This window comes from Alosa sapidissima, chromosome 4 (assembly GCF_018492685.1).
Source record: "Alosa sapidissima isolate fAloSap1 chromosome 4, fAloSap1.pri, whole genome shotgun sequence".
In the NCBI taxonomy this organism is placed as follows: Eukaryota; Metazoa; Chordata; class Actinopteri; order Clupeiformes; family Clupeidae; genus Alosa; species Alosa sapidissima.
In genome coordinates, this window is record NC_055960.1 from 18400908 (window position 1) to 18422390 (window position 21483).

General features: G+C 42.6%; 1 protein-coding gene across 3 annotated transcripts in view; it reads left to right on the top strand.

Annotated features, from left to right (window-relative positions):
- The window catches only part of LOC121706587 (cadherin-22-like), a 128512-nt gene that overhangs the window by 60485 nt on the left and 46544 nt on the right, over positions 1-21483 (top strand). For all 3 annotated transcript variants that reach the window (XM_042088457.1, XM_042088459.1, XM_042088458.1), the window contains 2 exons: positions 1689-2897; positions 7893-8187. In XM_042088457.1, coding sequence (XP_041944391.1) covers positions 2667-2897; positions 7893-8187 — 526 coding nt within the window. In that variant the 5' untranslated portion in view covers positions 1689-2666. The remainder of the gene's footprint in view (positions 1-1688; positions 2898-7892; positions 8188-21483) is intronic.

Consider the following 21483-nt stretch of genomic DNA (forward strand, 5'->3'; position numbering starts at 1 on the left):
GCACAAAAATAAATGTGCGTGTGCGTGCATGACATTGTTCTTGGGCGGTCGCATCACCACTGTCACAGCAGTTTGTAAATATCATATTTGCTGCACCAATGTTCTGTATGAGAAAATAGTGGACATGAAAGTAACGCTAGACAACTTCCAAATGATGGTGACAGTATTGTCGTAAAAGCTTTGTGCTGCTTTCTCTATGGACTGTACCTTGTATTTTTACACACACATTACAAGATTTTAGATGACTGTGCTGTTGCCTCTGTGATGTAGAAACCAGGTCACTTGTTCTGTACCAATGCAACATAGTTTGTATTTTTAGACAAAGTAGTGTTGAAATTCCACCAAAGCCTGAAGTGATACAATAGGTTAAATACCTAGAGGTGAAGAAAAAGATTACCTCCTGACTCTTAAGTCTGCTGCCCTTGAGGTTGTGACATTTTAGCTACACTAAATGGTGTGTGTGTTTGTGTGTGTGTGTGTATGTTTTTTTTTACTGTGTGGAAGGTTTCCCAAAGACCATTAATCACCATCTCTCCCAACGCGCACTCGCCCTGCGACGGAGCCCTGGCTCTTATCAGCTCCTCTACTCTCTGTCTCACGTGCTGTTTGTTTGAAGTATTAGGAACCGTTGCTGCGACGCATCAAATTAATTGATTAATACTTTTATCCAATTAGCGCGCTCGCATGCAATTAATCAGCTGGCCTGCCCCGGACCTGTGCGGCTGGGCCTCGCACACTCACACTGTGCCCGTGATGTATCGCCAACCGCCTCCTGTTCCCAGCACACCTGACTGGGTCACCTGTGGATGCCATTGCTCTCAGCCTGGGTGTATTGTTGGGACTCCTGCTGAGAATGGCTCATACCCCAGGAAACAAAAAGAGAGGATTTATTCTGTAGATAACAATGTGGTCATGCAAATCTGTTTCTTGATGTGGTATTCAGCTACAATGTATGGCATGTTTAAGCTAAAGAAAATGGACTGGTAAAAGTTTGATTTGCCAAGCACTATTGTTTCATATTTCCTGATCTCTTTAGAAGCTTCTCACATAGTATTACATTCCAGTAGTATTTGGAAGGCTGTTTAAGCTTCCATTGAATGCAGATGCATTAGAGAGTTGTCAGTTTACATACAGTGCCTTGCCATACATTATGAAGTGCAGTTTCTTCCACAACATTATCACCAGTGCCACAGTACTAACATTTAAACCAGCCATCTTCAAATCTGGCCAAAGCTTGTTGATCATTGAACTCAATAGCCAATCAAATACAACCTTCCCCTCCACACTCCTGAGGCCTTGTTGATTAGCTGGAATTGTTTCCTATTTGCAGAACCAGCGAGCTGTACTATGAAGCAAGGTAACTGGCTAACCTGGGCATAACCACTGATCTCTAAAAGAACACTGCACTGAGCAGCTATTGCTTCTAAAGTGACGTGTTGTTTGGAGATCAGTGGTTACTCCTGAAGTTACCTGGGTAAACCATTAACCTTGCTTCATAGTATACCCCTCAGGACTGTGCCCAGACACATTATTTTGAGCACACACACAGGCAGGTCAAAGGGCATGAGGAGACTTTCACTGAGCTCAATAAAAAGTGGATTTTCTGTCAAACCCCTGCACCTTTGATTGGGCAGTCACAATCACAAACTCTGCCACTAATATGGTATGTGTCCTCTTTTCTGTTACAGAGGCGAAAATAATCTTGGTCCTACCAAAGCCTCATGGATGTCACTCATTTGCGGAAACACCCTCAAGAAGGCCTGAAGAAGGAAAGGGAGGTGTGGATCAAGGCTCCTCAAAGACTTCAAAACAGCAGGCCTCAACAGATGTATTTGTTCCAGATGCAGCATACATTTCATGCCTCTTTCATGCACTTTGCATGCATTTCATTATTCTAATTGAGAACAAAACAACTATTTGAGCAAGAGAGATCAACATCAAAGCCACAGCGACAATCTGTAATTCTCTGTTGATACTTGCATATGGACATACAGAGGATGTTTCTGAGAAAGAATATTTACTTATCCTGAAAGTACTGCGATTCCTCTGAAATGGATATTAGGCACATTTCTTTCAGGCTGTGGAAATTAAAAAAATCCTTTGACATCCTGACATTTAATGGTATTTACTGACAAATTGACATATTTTTGATTTCTCAGGGAGAGAGAAGTGACAGTCGGTCCATTTTTCTTCTTTAAGCAGAGAGAAGGCGTGATTTAAAATAACATTAGTAAAAACAGCAAACTGAGAACATGCCTTGTTTTTGTGGCTCTTTGAACATAAACAATGCTTCTTACTTCATAATGCTTTGTGTTATCCACTTCCTCAGTATAGTTTATGAAGCACATTTCAGTTCGTCGATAAGTTCTGAGAAAATGTTAATGGAGGGCAAACAAGAAGACTAAACACTGAGAGGAAACTGCGGCGCAAGTAAACTTCACATCGAAAAACAGATTATTTTTGCACACATTTCCTCTTCTGAACTTTATCAATATGCACAAAAAGCTGTAAACAAGATGAGAAGAAATCTCCAGGAACTATAGCATAAAGGGAATATTTTTTCGCTCACTGACTTTGGATCTTGCTGGGGTTAGCGGTGGGTCCTCGGAGACCTCTCCCTCGTCTTGCCTGAGGTGTCTCTCGCCCCCACCACATGTAGACCTGACATGGCTCCCTGTTGGAGGCAAGGGGCCTCTCTGCTGCTAATGACTCTTTGGCTTGTGCATTGCTTCAGCTGGGGACAAGCCGAGACAGTAAGGACTAGCAATGTGCTAACTGGGCCGGGGTCCCGGGACCAGGCCGCCATGTCCCACGAGCGGGTGAAGAGAGGATGGGTGTGGAACCAGTTTTTCGTGGTGGAGGAGTACACAGGAACAGAACCTCTGTATGTGGGGAAGGTAATGTGCTTTTCACCTTGTTTTCCTCCATTTTTTTTTGTCTGAAAATGACCTGAGGCAACAGAGACTAGAGGCTGGGGATTGAGAGAAAGAGAGATTGTTATTACTGATAGTGATGTGTCTAGATTACTGTCTAGACACATTAGTGTCAAGGAAATACATGCGGCAAGATTGAACTGAATGCAAATCTACCGTGCATGATATAACATGATTTACGTACTACCAACAGGAAAATAGATTCAGGCGACACGTATGTGTCAGCATAGCCTTGGTTAGCTCAGATGATCTTCAAATGTAGCCCTAGACCCCCCCCCCCCCCCCCCCCACACACACACACACTTGCATTAACTTCCCGTGTTCCACCACTGTTAGAGAGTACTAGTCCTCCTGGAGTGGGCCTGAGCTAAGACCAGCACAGGAGGAGAGACACGTTTGGGAGTGATTCATTGCAGGGAGAGAGCGCGTAGCAGGACGATGGGACCGGGTGTTTAAATGGGACTGCGTGGTGGGGGGTGGGGGGTGGAGGTTGGGGGGGGGGGGAGAGAGAGATGATTTTATTAATAAAATTACCGAGAGTTATTGCACCCCATGAAGCCAGGGCACGAGCCAACACTATTAATAGAGCCTGCTGGTGTTGCTGGACTCATCCATCGCTGAGGGTATCAAAGGCTTTAATTAGGACAATATAGGATTAAATACGATCGCCATGCCTTTTATCAGCAGTGGCCATTTAGAACAGGTTCTTTTTCCCCCTCCTGGTTCCCTCCAACTCAGCAAAGATGCCAAGACTGCCCCGGCCATTAATTCAGCAATGAAATATGATTTTCCCTAAATGGTCACTCACCGTGCCATAAACTGGCAGCTTTGTTCAACACATTTTGATAATGAATTTTCATGCCCTTTTAGCCGACCTACTGACCCCCCGTTCCTATCCTCAAATGTTTATTTGTTCTCGCAAGAGGACAAAGCTTTAATAATGAAAAATTGTAGGCCTGCCAGCAGACCCCCCTCCTTCCACAATTTTAGCTGATTTCAAGTTATTGTTGTTATTGTTTTCATAACTAGCCCAATATAGTCCAATAACTTCTCACACATGTGGGGAGCATTCACATAAACTACAAAGAACCCATTTAGCGCCTTGGTTAATATGCAAGACATTCTCTCTGAAATTGTAGCTGCCTGACAACTTGTGTGTGTGTGGTTAGCATGTGTATGTATTTGTGTGCTGTGATGCATTCCTTGTTCTGCCCCCTGCCCCCCCAGCCTTTCTCTCCACTGACCACCCCACACCCACACACACACACACATATCCACACTCACAACCACACACACCCACCTACACACACACACACGCCGCATCCCCCTCCGTAGTGAGCTCTGGTTATTCTTCACCCTCCTCTCCATCGACCTCTTTCTGTCACAGTGTACATTGCCAGTTTCCAAAATGCTGCACAGCCAGATAGTGTACTGTAATACAAAACAGGTGTTTTGACCACTTTCCTTCCCCTCAAATTTTTATACATTTTTTTTATTTTAATGTCCTTGAGGACATAGGTTTGTTTTAAGTTACCTGACTTCATGATAGAGAATGGTTGGGTGAGGGGTTTGTTGCGGGGTAGTGTTTAGGACCTTGTGTTATTCATCTTTTTTTCACATTATTGGAAGAATCCTTGAAAATGGGTTTGCTTAGCTACAGAAGAGGAGATCTGAACAGACACAGCTGAATAGTAGCACCTTATAGTGGTAAAGTAAGGAGTTAGGTATAAGGCCAGCTGAACGCTACAGAGATAAGTGAATTGGAGTTTGTTTGCGGATCCCAATGGTTCAGACTTGTAGACAGAGAGTTTCAAAGACCTTCTGCAGTCTATAGGGGTAGATTAGCGGCTATGTGTATATATATTGCATGTTCGCATTCACTGATGCTTTTGATTAGTTGTGACAGAATCAATGAAAATGTCAGTTAAGCTACAGTACTTAGTCAGGGTTGAATGATGTCATTTTTTTTCTTTACCTGTCTGGAGTTGTTATACAGCTAACGGTGGTACTTTTGCCTAGTTTGGCTTTTGTTTTTATCTTTTCACTCTCAGTGTGCTTAATAAATAATGGACTGTCATTTGTGTTATATTTTCGGCTACTTCCACTGGTTGACAGACTGGAGCTGAGCACTTGAAATGACTGCCATATTTAATGCTATTCAAAACACATTTATACAAAAAAAAACGAATAAGGAGAGACATCTGTATCAACATACAATTAGACTTATCTTGCTTTCAGTAAAGGGGTTTTGATGTCTTTGATGTAAGTAATACGTAATGGCAGAGTAATACATAAAGCCTGTGCTTTGCATTCATCATAGCTGGAATAGTGCCACAGTCAGATGTATCAAGATGATATAGAGGTCAGTGTATTTGCCTAAAGTATTGCGGTTTAAATCAATGAACAACGCTGAAGCTTAACTGTGTATGTTATGTGGACTATTAATGGTATACTGTATGTATATGGCTGACTCAGACTCAGCCCATTAATATCGCTAACTAACAGTAAATCACTCAGTCGTAATGGAGACCTTTTCTCCCTTCCTGGTTTGGCAGAGTGCAATTTGTGACTGACTACCCAGTATGTTGCTGTGCTTATTTAAGACTGAAAGGGAGATGGAGGCAGATGTCCTTCATAGTGGGTGTCCAGGCCAGAGAGTGGGCAGTAAGCTGTGCTCTCACTCGGTCAGGCTGATGACCCGGGAGAGGGAGGTCGTCCCCGGTCATGCAGCAGTCTCCCACCACAGGCAATGGTGCACTGCCATGTGCTGTAGTTGTACGCAAGTGCGCCCACACACACACACACACACACACACACACACACACACACACACACACACTAACACACACACACACACACACACAAACACACACACACACACACACACACACACACACACACACTCACACACACACACACACACTCACACACACACACACATTTTTTATGGGTCCCATATCCCATCTTCTGCATCCCTGTGTTTAGTTTATCAGTGCCAAGTGTGTGTGTCTTCCCCAGAAGACTGATTTTCTCTTTAAAGTGGGGTCTGCCCGTATCGCAGCGCGGTTGGTGAACTCCCCATCAAAGGGAGGATATCAGTCTGTCTCTGATATCACCATTGATGGACAGCTTGATGGTTTAAGTTCCCTTGGCCTTGGCCCTGCCACTGGGGAACGAAAATAAAGCAAGGCAAAAGAAAACAAGGCAAAAATCAATTCCGAGACTGCCTTGTATGACACATCGGTTTGAGCAATTTGACACAGCAAACAAATTATTACTGCTGATTAGCCTTGCTCAAATCCTCATTGTTTTGTTGCAAGAAATCTATTAGCAGTCAGGCTGCTGGATGGTTAGAAATGGCAAAGGCGCAGTCGTGTCTGGGGCTGCAGCTTAGCAGGGGGAGCCCTCACTTTGACCTTTGGTTTGATGTCCACAGCTAACACAAGGCCCAGTTACACCAGGGAGGAGTGAGTGATGTTTGGACAATTGGCCCTTAAGGAAGATGTTATCTGTTCTGGGTCGTAATTGCAAGGATGGAAGCGTACTGACAAAATGTTCTGTCTATGTGTGGGTTTGTTAATGCATGTTCTTTAAACAACTGGAAAAAAAAAATCATTGTACAAATTTTCTTGCTCCTCTGTTTTTGTAGTTGTAGTTAATCTTGGTACCAAGAATACACTCGTAATTTCATAGGGATAAAAATTGCAGTTAGTGTTTTGAAATTATTTTGGTTTAAACTCTAAGAAACAATCACGACCAAGAACGGGCTTTTGTTTTATCGCGGCAGCACGTCTTGAGATATTGCTCTTCACACTGGCTGGTGGAGGATTTTTTTATATATTGGCACTGAAATATTGATACCCATGCCCCCCAAAAGTGTATATTTTCTGAGTGCTCATTTTATTTGACTCGGGGAGGATTCAAAATGAAAAGGGGAAAAAATGCCATGCGTGGGCCAGGGCTGCATTATTCCCTTCCGTTTTACGACAAATACTTAATGAAAATCCCCAAGGGGGTGATCGAATCCTGTATTTAATTAAGGGTTTATAAAATATTAACAGAGGAGCCCACCACCCCCCACCCCACCCCCTTGAGTTCACGGCTGTTTGGATGATGGGCTGTGCCTGCACTTTTGAATGATAATGGGAGACAAAGGAGTGGAGGACAAGAGACTAAAATGGGTGATGGAGCCAAAGGCTGTAAGGGGAGAAGGCTGTGAGAGAATGTCTTCCAATCACATTAGTGGGGAGTTTTGGCAGATTTATGGCGGAGGGGATGTTTAAGTTCACTCTCCCCCTCTTGTTCAGACCTACCTTTAGCAGCCTCCGAGAAGAATTTGATCTGATAATTTGAAGCCCTTTTCAGAGAAGGGCATGACATGCTGAAATGTGCAAATTACCTGGCGTGCTGCAGTGCAGTCTGCACTTATGCCTTAAGAGAGAGGTGATGGTGTTTGGTACTTCTATGCTTTTAACAGAACCTTTGGTACCTCTGTACCTTTCACGGAAACTTCTTTTTTTGTTGCTTCAGAATGCTTCCTTGATGAGTCCAATAGTCGTTTGTGTTAATAATGAATGGGTTAGTCTCTGGAGATTTTTGGAAATGCGCCGTATTATCAAACTTAAATTACATCATCAGGCCAGTAGTGACTAGTGCAGTTTCAATGCCTTTCTGTGTAATTTCCCAATTTCATGTGACGGAATGTTAACATTTTTGATGATTTAGTTTTATAGCTTAGCTTTCTGGTGCCGTTTCACAAAAGTTCTCACCTACTCAGTGTCAGACACTGCCGTGAAACATCTTAATATTTGAGTGTTGGTTATTTTTTTGTAGTGGGGCTCAACCTGGGAAAATCTGTGGGCACCCCACACACACACACACACACACACACACACACACACACACACACAGACACACTCATAGCAAGTGTCACTCACTGGTGTCTCTGACCACCCGCAGATCCACTCCGACTCTGACAACGGCGAGGGCATGATCAAGTACACCATCTCAGGCGAGGGCGCCGGGACCATCTTCATCATCGACGAGATCACAGGCGACATCCACGCCACGCAGAAGCTGGACCGCGAGGAGAAGGCCTACTACACACTCCGCGCCCAGGCCCGCGACCGCTACTCCAGCGCGCCGCTCGAGCCCGAGTCCGAGTTCGTCATCAAGGTCCAGGACATCAACGACAGCGAGCCCAAGTTCCTGGAGGGGCCTTACATCGGAAGTGTTGCAGAGTTGTCACCTATAGGTGAGAAAGCAAATTGCACAGAAAAGGCTCTCAGACCTGTCATTGGGGTAGTTGTGGGGCCTTCTTGATTGTGGTCTGAGGTACAGCTTTGATTATTAATGCTTCATTCATCAACTGTCACCTGCTGGCAGCTCTCGTTAATCATCTCCCACAAATAGCAGTATAAATATGTATCGATCTTGACCTAGTTATCAAGACAAGATGATACGTTTTAATGACGATTCCAATAATTGCTGAAATTGTAATTGCAGAAACCTGCTTGTGTACGTGCGTGCGTGTGTGTGTGTGTGTGTGTGTGTGTGTGAGATAGAGAGAGAGAGCAAGCCTGTTTGCAAATGCTTTAAGAGCGTGCACTCCATGCAATGGCTCGAACACTCTGTCACAGCAAGCCACCTGATTGGAATTAATTCCTGCTTCCTCAGCATGTTCATGTTCAGGACTGGGGGGCTTGTAGAGTGTGCAGAGGCAAGAAAGAGAGGGCTAGAGTGAGAGACGAAAGAGAGAGAGAGAGATAGAGGGAGGGCAAACTGCGAAACTCCGACCCTCCCTCCGTCCTCCTCCTGCAGTCCTCATTCACTACCTCTCTGTCAAATTACACATTAAATGAGTGTGTGCTTCATGTTTTATACATCGGACAGAGTGCCGGCTCTAATGAGATAACAGTACTGCTTAGTCAAGCATTTCCCCTGTTTGTTTTCGCCTCATATTTGCTCTCTTGTAGAACAACTGCTAATGGCGTCAGTTTTAGCGTGCAGGTGATAAGGTCACCAGCCTTCCACCAAAGCCAGACAAAGTGACAAGAGACAGTCAATACCTCTCAGCCCTGACACCAGGCTGGGGCCCCAATAGTAGGGTTGCTCTGATGAAGCTCACTGTAGATACTGGCTAAGTGGCTTTGAGCTGTTTTCCAGTGCTGTGATCCTGGAAAGATATACATGATCCTTTTTAATTTTTTAATTTTTTTAAGAAGATAAAGAAAAAAGGTGATTGATTAGAGCTTTTTTGTTATTTTTCATTGAGCTGTCAAATGTGATGGCGATATTGTTTGCTAGGTCTGTCCACCAGTGCAGTGTCATCATAACACACATTTGCAGTCACTAAGCATGGGAAAGTCTGAGTTCATGACGGAGGTACCATAATACCTGGGATGGGAGGTCCTGTGGGGTTGTGTGCCAGTTAATAGAAGAAAAGTGAAAGGTAGCGATCTGAGGAAAAATGAGATGTAATCGGAGAGGGTGCCCATGCATGATCACTGTGCTGTTTTATTACCTTTGTGCAATAATAATAAAAAAGTAATCAGGAACAAGCCCCCAGCATATTCATTTTCACTTAACGTTCCAATCATGCTCACTCACTCGCTCATTCATTTGCTGGCCAGTCGCTGCTGGTGGCTTTCAAAATACAAAGTCCGCGACCAACAAGCATTTGTTTTGCCATTAATCAAAGCATTTGGGGTCGTTCAGTCACGGTTAACTCAATGAAGACTACTACCAAAGCCAGCCAGAGGGGTTGCATGCAGGGAGCTTATTCAACACATTCCCCCCTTAGAGACACCCAGTAATAAAATCCATGTAGTAAATTACATTTTTCCGCCATGGGCAAATGGATGTACCGAACACCATGAAAGTCGGCCATGTTGGGGCTATTGGAATATTTTACAGGAATATTATTTTATTGGAATATTTTACAGTATTGCATGTGGAACAAGCACACATCTCAATGTGTTCATGTTTTGAACAGTATTGTTGAAGCTTTGAGAAATGATGCAATCAGTTGGTCATGTGAAATCCTTTTAATGTGGCGGAAGCGCCACATTCATGTTCTTGTTAAGTGGGTCAGGGCTTTATATCTGTTTGGTGCCGCATCTTCTCCTAGAGATTTGGTCATATGGACAATTTGACTACGCCAACACATTCGTCATGATCCCATGCAGTGGCCTTGTATTCAGATTTTCAGATATTTGTGAGATATCTTACGATATAATCTCCTTCTTAAAGCAACACCAACGAGTTTTTTGTACCTTAAAATAATGTTTCCAAAATCATTTCAGTGGTTCATCAACTCGTAACAGGGTGAATGGCATTTCTGCATTCGCTTCGCGGCCCTCTATCGGCTATAACCGCACTATGTAAGCTTGCCAGATCGGGTAGCGGATCTGTAGTTCGATGGAATGACTTGCTTCTGATGTCTCAATGCATCATACTTTCATAAAATCTTGTAACATACTCTACCGTGTCTGTGGACATCGTTATTTGAAAACCCTGTGCTGGATAAACAAATAGTGTGGGTGCGACCGAGAAAAAGTGTTTTAGTGTTGTCTTGCATTGTGAATACTGCAAAAGATATCAGTCAATAAGTTTTACATAAACATATTTGAACTGCAGTCACTGACTGCTGACCCCTATCAGCTACTATATATATACTCAAAATGGAAAACCTTTCTCACTCATGGTGTTTCACTCTCAGTCAGGATTTTTTGTTTGTTTCTGTCACAAAAGGTGCAATAGCAATCTAGAATATTTCACTTAAAATCTACAAAATGTATTCATTTAGGCTAAGTTATCAATTTTGGTCGTCTGTTAAGGTCATAGATGTAGGCAACTTTCTTTCTGGCAAGCATGGCTGTTGTTGTCCAGATGATTCTTTAAACCCTCTTCACTATGAATTTCATGTCATAGAGGTATTCAGTAGAACCTCATTTGGACTTGGGCTGTGAAAAAGAGTGTCCATGAAGTGGATTAATATTCTGTACTATATGTATAAGCAACTATCTTGTTAATCTGTCTAAATGTCAGCCATTTCCATTTAGCCCATTCACATATGCATTCAAGAACATTTGGCTCAGGAATATGCACATCTGTGTGTGTTTCCTTCCACTGTGTTATGTGAAAAATGGACATCCTGAACAGTTGTGAGATCAAAACATAAGGTTGTCAGGGAGTTTACAAAAAACATGCAGGTAGAAATGCAACAAATGTGAATATATGCGAATAAATAGTTTTCATCAACTTTAATCATGTTGTACCATATGCAAATTGAGAGTTAATCCAACCCCCTCTAGCAAATCAAATTTGTATGCACATTAGAAGATTGAGGGCCAGATGTACTAACGCTTTTGCGTCCACTTCAGGTGTATTTGTTTCGCAACGGGCGTGTAAAATCATTGCGAGGTATGTACAAACAGGCCGCAAAGATCTTAAAGCGAAAACTGCGGGAGCTGAAAAGGGCACATTGCGTTTTTCGTGTCATGCATATGCATTCATGGGAGGATCCAGAGGAAAGTGGGAGTTTAGTGTAAAGAGATGGGAGGGGAAGAGTAAATAGTGCCTAATTATGTATTCCGTGGTATGTACAAAGACTGCTCATGAAAGCGCACGTCTATTTTGCGCCTAAATACTTCCGTCTTGTAAAAGCAGGTGTTAATCCAAATTGCAGTTCAATGCATCAATAAGGGAACCTTTCAAAGACAACAGAATCACTATTTAGAAGACCAGTTTTTTATGTAGTACTATCAAAAGCAACCTTAACTTTCATTGGCCTTTCAAATGTCTTATACTTTCACTTTCACGTCATTAACTTAAACTTTCCTACTTGCTAGATTTGACCAATCTTCCATAGCCTACGTGCACAAGTAGTTTAAGTAGAACTACTGATCTTCATTATCTCTCTGCTTTTTGACATCTTATCATGTATTTCATGATCGCTAAACGTTGCCATCAGTTAACTTCATTCAACTGCGTTTGTATGTAGGCTCTGCCATTCAGTTGTGGACGTTTGTAAAAAGTATTTATGGGCGGAGAAAGGCGCAGTTTACACTAAGGATTGAACTATTGATAAATACGACGGAAACTTGGGTCTGACAGCGTTCGCAATCTGCGGTTTGTCCATGACGCTGATAACGCTACGTTCGCAAATGTACGTACATCTGGCCCTCAATGTGCATTTTAAGTGTTTGTAGTCAGGATTTCTTATACGAATAGTTCAAATGTGCATTAAAAAGTCGAATGGAACCCCAGTGCTCCGTATGGTTAGAGTGAAGAAAATAGTGAAGGAGACGTTTTACTCAAAGCTACATTCGGTGTGGGGAGAGACATAATAACCAACAGGAGGTGAGTGTTTGGCTCAGGTGACACTGCAAAAAGCAATAACCAACACAACATACTGTACACAACAACCTGATGTACTACTGTAAGTGTAAGTTACAGTAAGCGTACATTCCAAAGGTGTTGTGTTTAAGGTTACATGGAGTTGAAAGGCATGTTCATCATCAAATGAGCAAATGTCAAGTATAAATAACATACATGCCTTTCCTCTCCTTCAGTATATTATTTACATAAGGTGTGTACACTCAAACACATCCTGACAGAAAAAGCAAAGAAACATTGCACTGATGTGTCTAAGTAACTTTATGATATATAAGATATATAATACATGATAAAAGATAAAGTCAGTTGGTCATGTGAAATTCTTTTTAATGTCACAGAGTTAGAAGCTCATTTTGACCAGGGCTGTTAAAAAGAGTGCCCATGAAGTGGATTAAAATGCTGCACAATATACTTGTTAATCTGTCTAAATGTCAGCCAGTAGACTGACAAGAAAAGCAAAAGGCCCCACAAGGACATAGGTGACAAATGCTCCACGACAATAAGTGAGATTTTAGGGACTTTGTTTTGCGTGAAGCCCATCAAAGTCCCTTAACTATTCTAAAATCACTGTCACCTACAACCTCCTTGGGCTTTTACTGTACACACCTCTAACAGCCATCTGATTTCATTGACTGACACCGGTGTCTACAAATATTCACAATATTCTACAAATATTCACCTTCTGCCATGTTTGGCATTTTCTGAAGAGATGCACTGTAGTTTAGTTTTAATATCACATCTGAATGGATTGGTCATGGTGAAGCAGTTACCCAAGATCTAGTGTGTTGCTCATCATACAATCTAGGCCAGGTTTACAAGTCTTTATGCTGTTGGGGGGGTGTTTCAAAGGACTACTCCAACAGTCTTTTCAGTGCTGTCAGAGGAAAAAAACATGATGTTGTTCCATGTGCATACAGGGCATTTTGTGCAAAAATGTGCAAAGGGCTGTGGATGATGTGTGCAAGAACTGAGAGCAAAGACAGTGCCCTTTATCCAACTGCCTGCATTCTCTCTGTATCCACACAGTTATATAAAGCAAGGAGTGTTTTGTACTGCAGCCGACAAAGGCACAATCACCCTTCCACATGGCAATTGATGGACTACAAAGAGACAGATACTGCATAAACCTCATGTGTGGCATTGCATTTTTAAACCAACAGTGTTGCTACAGTATAGCCTGACTAAAACTAGAGCGCTTCTCAAATCTCAATTGAGATTGGGAATGAGTCTGGGGACCCTTCACTGACTTAGATAGATAGATAGATAGATAGATAGATAGATAGATAGATAGATACTTTATTGATCCCCAAGGGGAAATTCAAGGTCTCAGTAGCATACAAACATCACACACAACATGCACTGAATTCCGATTTTCAAGGGGTGTAACCAGCAATTAAACTGGTACATTAAACTCTTACCCAGTCTTTTTGGAAGTATAGCAAATGCATATTTTTTTGTAAATGAAGGTTTGAAATCCAAAGAAAATACACAGCCATTTTGCATAACACTGACGCCATCAGCACAGCCACAGCCACAAACCGGAGAAGTGGTTTTGATTGGTTCCTGGGTTTTTGTTGATTAGGAAATCGTCTTTGATGGGACAGTCTCCAGACGAACATGCAGAGCAAATTCAAATTGCTAACATGTGTGACTGGGTTCAGCCAGGTTAGTGTCACCACTACCTCTAGGGTTAGGTCTACTCTGTTTTTTGTGGATTTGTTTGCACCGTAAGATGAAGCACAGACAATAAACCTTGCATAGTAATGTTTTGAGTTCTGCCTTTGTAAGGCACAGCATTTTGTCAACAATGACTTTCAAATGCACAGAGGAAGTGTTTTGAATAAATTGATAATGGATTCATGGTAATGCACCTTAAAGCGCTCGGGCATTTGACAAAGCACAGTGATAAATGCTGGGATCAGCCTAACATTCTGAAAGAAGTCATATGCAGGTCTGTTTGAAAGACAACTATTCCATTAGGAGCACTGGCTGAGTCTTAGTTCACCAGTTACACTTCCATTTGAGTCAGGCTCTAATTGGTCATTATACACAAAGGGGCGCTTGGTTCAGCTTGATGTGAAAATGGAAGATGACTGATTGGCCACCCATGCCACAATAGCATCTGTATAGACTTTCACCTTGTGTGTTTTGCATATGATTAACTTTTTTTAATACAATGCATAAATAAAACCAAAGTAAAGAGCTGTGCAAATCCATTTTAGTTTTTCCCAGTGTTATCAAGCAAAGTTGTATTAGTTGAGTTGTTTACCTGGTGTGTTTGCCTACGTACAGGCTTCAGAGAAGGCAATATTTAAACCTACAGTATGTAACACTTTTGTAAAAAGCTAGAACACTCCAGAAACGAATGGACTTGGCTCTTGTATGATCCCTATATGATCCCTAAAAGCACTGACCCACCACCTGTGCAACAGAGATATTTGGTTTGCCTCTCAAGTGATGCACTCAGGATGGATGAAGTCACTTTACCGAAGATATGTTCTATTATTAATGGTGCGTTTGCTAATGCATATTGTGTGCATGTGCATGCATGTGTGTGTGTGTGTGTGTGTGTGTGTGTGTGTGTGTGTGTGTGTGTGTGTGTGTGTGTGTGTGTGTGTGTGTGAGAGAGAGAGAGAGTGTGTTTGTGTTTATGTTTGTGTTCTGTTGTTCCTTTTCACTACAAGCCCAAAACTCTGTAGTGTTTTGGTTCTGATCCAAGTTATCTTACCTATTGCAGTTGTGGCTCCTAGTACAGTATTTGTTGTTTGATGTGTATGTATGTATGTTGTCTGTATGTTAAAACTTAGCAATGGTGTTGCAAAAAAAAAAAAAAAAACTAAATTACACACACATACTCATATTTAAGTTTCTGATTTGAATGAACAGGAGGTCCCATTCATTTGATAAACTGTGTTATTAAAAACTACACCATAAATATTTGAGAAGGATGCTTCCCCCCTTGCTCTTTGTGGCCATTCTAGCCAAAGTAGAGGTTTAAATATTTAGGCCTGGGCTAGTTTGGCCTGCTCTGACTTTTCAGCTTCTTGCATTACATGCAAAAATAATATGACTCTTGTACATCGCACTTTGCTCAACGTGGTCATAAAGCATGAGCTATCTTTGTCCCCATTAATGACTCTGAGATGTTGTGGTGACTCCTGTTTTATTTAAGCCAGAGCCACCAGCTTCACAAACGGGGCGGCCATTGTTAATTATGCAACACAAATACTACCTATCAGAGTGTGTACTCTGCTTCATTGAAGGAGCCATGTGAAAGAAGAAGGAAGGAAATAAAGAAAAAAGAAACAGTAACTGATAGTCTTTAAGTCTTTATGACTTACTGTACCTGTTTTTTTCCCCAGTTACCTCACCGGAGGCATTGAGATATCGTGTATAAATAATAAAAGCTAGAGGTCTTAGAGAGCATATTTCCATGCTCTCAGCACTGTCTTCGCTCTTTAAACAACAGTGTACAACCACATTTAAAATTCCACAGCCTCAACTGACTCATCTGGCCGAATTATTCTCAAATCGTGTGTATATATTTTTCTCAAAAGGCACAGGTATGTGGTAAACAATGTCTGTTTTCTCTCACTCAGTGGTTTGATTTCCTGTCCCTACAACAACCCCACCCCCTCAACACACACACACACACACCCACAGACACACACAAACACACACACTTGCACAGCCCCTCTTCTCCCTGCCCCACCCCCGCCTCCCCCCATTAGATGTACGATTAAACTGGCCCAGCAGGGCAGGATGCACCCAGGGTCAGAGTGGTCCCTGACAGAAGCATGCGCTGACGGATGGTGCCAGTGTAATTGTGTGATTGATGGGCTGTTTTGAGAGGACCCTGGTCACGGAGAGACAGGTGGGGTCACAAGGCCTGTGCCTGATCTTTCTGACTCTCTAACCCCCCTGTCTCATCTCTCCTTGATTGACAGTGCTGCCACCTCTACCAAACTTGTACTTGTGTTTCCTTTAATGTCTATTTTAGTTTCATGTTTGTATATATGTATGTATGTATGTATGTGTGTATGTATGTATGTATTTAACCTGTCAGTGTGTGTGTGTGTGTGTGTGTGTGTGTGTGTGTGTGTGTGTGTGTGTGTGTGAGCGTGTTTGAGAAGATAGGGATGGGACATAATGTTTTTTCAGTTTAATCAACTTTGAGTTGGGAGAAAACATTTTGCATCCATTGACTGTCAATTATCCTAGTTTTCACAAAGAGGCAAGCCACATGGGTCTCTTAACAGCATGGGCGGATTATGAACTTTCGGGCCCCTGAATGTTTAATTTGTTTGATGTGATTTCCTGTATTCTGGTGCATTTTGGGGATGGCCAATACTAAATTCAATCAGATTCATAGCCTACATCCTGATTTGTTGATATTGAGGCAATGATTCCATGCAAAGGCTTGGGCTTCAGGGCCCCCTGACCCCTTGGGCCCCTGGGCCTGGGCCCGGTAGGCCCGTGCAGTAATCCATCCCTGCTTAACAGTGCTTTCACTTTACGACACTCTTGTGAGCCATTGAGCCATGAGTAAGGCTAAGGAAGCGTCACTTCTCAGTGCACTTACCTAAAAAATAGCTGTATCCTGTGTTAGTGGGCCTGTATTTAGCATTCCCGCTAGCGTTGTGGTGATCGTTTGAGCTTCTTGTTCATTGATCGTTGCATTGATTATACACTGTAGATACAGTTAGGGTGGTGTTTGGAGCTACCTGAGAGCTAACCTCCCTTTACTGAAACCACTAAACAAATAACAGCACAGTCCAATAAAAGACCTTAGGCTTCGCCTGATAAAAGCCTAGATTTATATATCTGTCACAACGGATGTGAAAATACCATCACCACATCCTTGTAGGACCTCATTCAAAATTCGAGTAAGCAGGCCATTGACTTTTATGACATACCACTTTCACCCCCCCCCCCCCCTCTTTCCTCCTTATTTTTTTTTTTCTTCTCCCATTGACTTTTATGTTGGACAGCCAGTCACATAAATCACGGCAGAAGTGGCGGAGGAATAGCGTTTCGTGTGAAAACACCTCGGCGCTTTATGGCAGCCGCTAAATGATCCATAATGCTTGGAGATTTGGGGTGGGGAAGCTCTCAGTCCCGCCGCGCTGGCTTAGGACAGGGGCTCGGTGGAAGGAGCGCGTCGCAACGCACCACGCCGTCTCCTGCCTCCCGCTGTGCCATCACCACCACGGCTGAGAAAGAGAGACAGACAAACATACTGTAGAGCGAGAAAGAGAGATGATATAGAGAGGGAGACAAGGAGAGAGAGAGAGAGAGGGGAGACAAGGAGAGAGAGAGAGGTAGAGACAAACAGAGAGGGACAGAAAGAGAGAGAGAAAGAGGGAGAGGGCACAAATCTCCTTTACGACGCCGGTACTTAAATAGCTGTCAGTCAGTCGTCTCGCACATGGCCGGGCCTCTCCTTCGGTAGCCTCTCTTCCGAGCTATAATTGAACCGTTTCCTCCCCCTAAGTGCAGCCACTGTCGTCGGAGGCTGTTTGAAACAGATTGTGTTGATGCCGTTAAATACATATGTGTATAAATCTCTGTCTTCTCTCTTCCTCCCTCTCTATCCCTTTCTCTCCCTCTCTCTCTCTCTCTCTCTCTTGCTCTCGTGTGCTCTGGTGCTTCGGGGGCAAAAAGCAATATCACTGAAATTCTGTCTTCTCAATGAGTGTCTTGGTCACATTCAAATGAAGGATTCAGCATCAATAATATTTCTCACATGCCTGTCCGTCCTTGTATGCATAAAAAATCGGGGTTACAAGCTGAATCTGACCATCAGGGGTATTTTTTAATTATTATTTGCCCTAATAGTATTGAAAAGATAAAATACATTTGAATGCCAGAGGATGTAAATTATCAACAGAATGCTGGGCTGCATACGCCATGTCAAGGAGAATATCTTACTGGCATAATTTTTGAATCTTTCCCAGAGTATTTGGGAGCCAGCCTGACCAGAACAATCACAACTACCTGACACAGGAACGTACGTGGGTGGGGTAGAGTAGGAGGGTGGGGGGGGGGGGGGGGGGGGGTAACTTTTAATTTGTCAAATTTGTATCACTCAGATGTATTGTTTTTATGACCATACCATTCCCTGCTAATCACGTACGCATGTCACACGTACATTATATCACTGTACCGATATACTTACTGGCAGCAGTCCAGCCTTATAAGAGATGGTTATGGTAATAGAGGAGGTTAAACATTCCTCTTGTTCTACTGGTAAGAGTATATTGTTAGCCAAGGTCACAAGGGCACAGGTTCAATTCCTGTGCAGCAGTAACACTGCCAAATGAATGTGTTTGCTATGTGCAACTGATTGTGAGGACGCTATATATTGATTTTCTTAATGTACAGGTGTTCTTGGTGTGAATGGAGAGTCTGGAGAGTAACATCATACAGTAGTCATGGCTAGTTCACACTCACAGTATGCATTATGTGTTTTGCTTCTTTGTTTGACTTAGATTATACTGAGTTTATGAAAACATGCATCTGGCATTCAGTTCTGTTTGTTTGATTAATTTACCTTCATTTACCTAAATATTAGTATGTATTCCTAAAATGTATATGTAATGTATAGGGAGGAAGGCCTTCCAGTGGAATATATAAGGTTTCTTGACATTTTAGAGTAATGTACCTTTTCAGCTGTGCAAGCAAAATGCATCCAATATGTATATTTAAAACATATATATCAATGCAAAGCTATAAATAGAAAAGAAACTCTGTTTTCAATAACACTCAGCTGAGGTTTGCTTGTTCTGGGACGGAGGCGCACAGTGGAGTTAAGCAAAGGAAGGACCAGGAAGTGCAAACAAGCAGGCTGAATATATTTTAAGGCTGAGGAATATTTGCAGAGAGAAGAAAGCACACATGAAATGCAGAAAATAAATAAGACACTGTATTACTACTCTCCACTGCACCACAGCACCACCACAGCACCTCCTCGTATAACCTTAGAACTGATAGCATATTTTACTACCATATTTCTCTTAACGGTGGAATATCAGGATCCAGGCTTTTATTCTTTTCAATGAGGGGCCAGTGCCCCTCAAGGGAGAGGTACAAGCTTGTGTCACCCCATCATGGGTTTCACCAGTATTCTCTAACTATATAGAAACAAGTCTACCATATTTAAGTTACACACAAAGAGAAGGAGTGACCTACTAGTATGAATATGCAATATAAAGGTGTGGTGTGTGGGGATGTGGTCTCTTGTTGTTGTGTCATCAGGCCTGGTCAGCTTTATTATTCTTCAATTAAGCTTCAAATGCCTGGCCACATATTGTACACCCCAACTTGCTCATGGCCAAATGGTGACAATAGGAGGTCTGCTCCCCCATCCTTGCTCCATAGTCTATACAATAGAGAGTCACACCTGAGGATAAGCCAAACGATCCCTAGATAGTGCCTACTGAATTCTAATCATTCAAGGATAAACAATGGATACACTGCATACAGACCAAAGACACACACAGGGTACACATGGGTACAAAAATCACAAATGACCATAAGAAGTACACAGTATGTACATTTACAGAAATGATTCTGATTCACAACACTTTCAGAACAGAGAGAGTAGAGGAACTCTAGTTTAGAACAGAGAAAGTAGAGGAACTCTGGTTTAGAACAGAGAGAGTAGGAACTCTGGTCTGTTTAGTTTCCAACCGTGTTTTTTCCCACTGCCCCAAAACCTACATTTCTTTACCCTGTGAGCCATTATTTATTTATTTTCCATTATTTATTGTATACCCTTGAGTCAGAACCAAAAAAATCTGCTTAGGACATCCAAGCCAATAACTAATGACTTCCTTGGGAAGGCTGGGCGACGCATTAATGAGAGACGAAGCCACACCGCCTCTCTCTCTCCCTCGCTTTAAAAAAAAGAAAAGTAAACCAAATAAAGAAGCATTTGCATTTATATAGTTCTCTCACCAATGGCATACCCAGACTTACGGAATCAGCTGGGCGTCATGCTGATTATTACCTGGGGAAAATTAAGATAAGAAAGTAATCCTATGAAAGGGGGTGGCTTTCCCATTACCACCGCACAGCCAGGTATGTGGAATTAAACAGCCCCCATATCCAGGGAAAAAAAGAGAGTAGAAAAAAGAAAGATTCTGCCTCATATTCAGTGTTTGTTTTCCTGCGATAAGACCATTCTTAAAACCGAATCAGGAGAGACAACAGCAACAATTCCATATGTTTGAGGATTTTGAAGTCTTGAAAGATGCTTAACGTTGATTTAAAATCAACAGGTTTGCTCACAGAAAGGTTGCACTGCGTTCCAAATTCACCTAAAAAAAACAAAAAAACACCAGTGGATTTTCATGCGGAAAATTACTGAAAGATCTCGATCAGGCCATTTTGCTCGAAAAGAAACCGAGAAGTGGTAGCGCTAGCGAAGGAGACGAGAGGAGATTGAGTGAGGAATAATTAAAAAGCCATAAGACAGAGACAGCCGAAATCAAAGAGGCAGGCTTTTGGGGGGTGGGAGGGGGGGCAGCTCACTAGCTGTGATGATAAAATGCTGTCCTTTTCCCCCTCCTCCCCTCGGGACCGGGGTTGCTGACAGGAGACAAACAGGTTTCTGACACATCCTTTTAATTAGCCTTATTAGCATAGCGCTATTATGTGGCTGGACAGTAGCATGACAGGTCTGGGAGAATGGCTACAGCTGTGACCTTTGTGGACACCACCAGCTGTCAGCAATTACCTGCCGCAGCGGTCCCAGTAGAGGCCGCCTCTCTGTCCTTGGGCACCATTGGTGCCGCGAATCCATTCCCCCAAACAAGAAAGTGATTCTTACACTCCTTTTCTTTACATCCCTTTCTCTATCTCTCTCTTTCTTTCTCTTAAGAAAAGAAGCCCTTTTGACGAGAACACATTTCCCCCTAAAGGAGTTTGGGCCATTAAGCTTTATAGGCTCCAGGCTGCGCTTTGGTTAAAACGTGTGACTAAATGTAAATATATGCTCTTGCGTTGGGAGCCCCGCAGCTTGTGAATGTGTGCAGTTGACTTGGGAAGCAGCAACTTTGTGAACAAACTCACTTCTAGCCAACAAAGACAAACTCACAGGGCCTTTGTTTAAATGTGTTTAAGGGGATGTAATTAGGCTTGGTGAGAG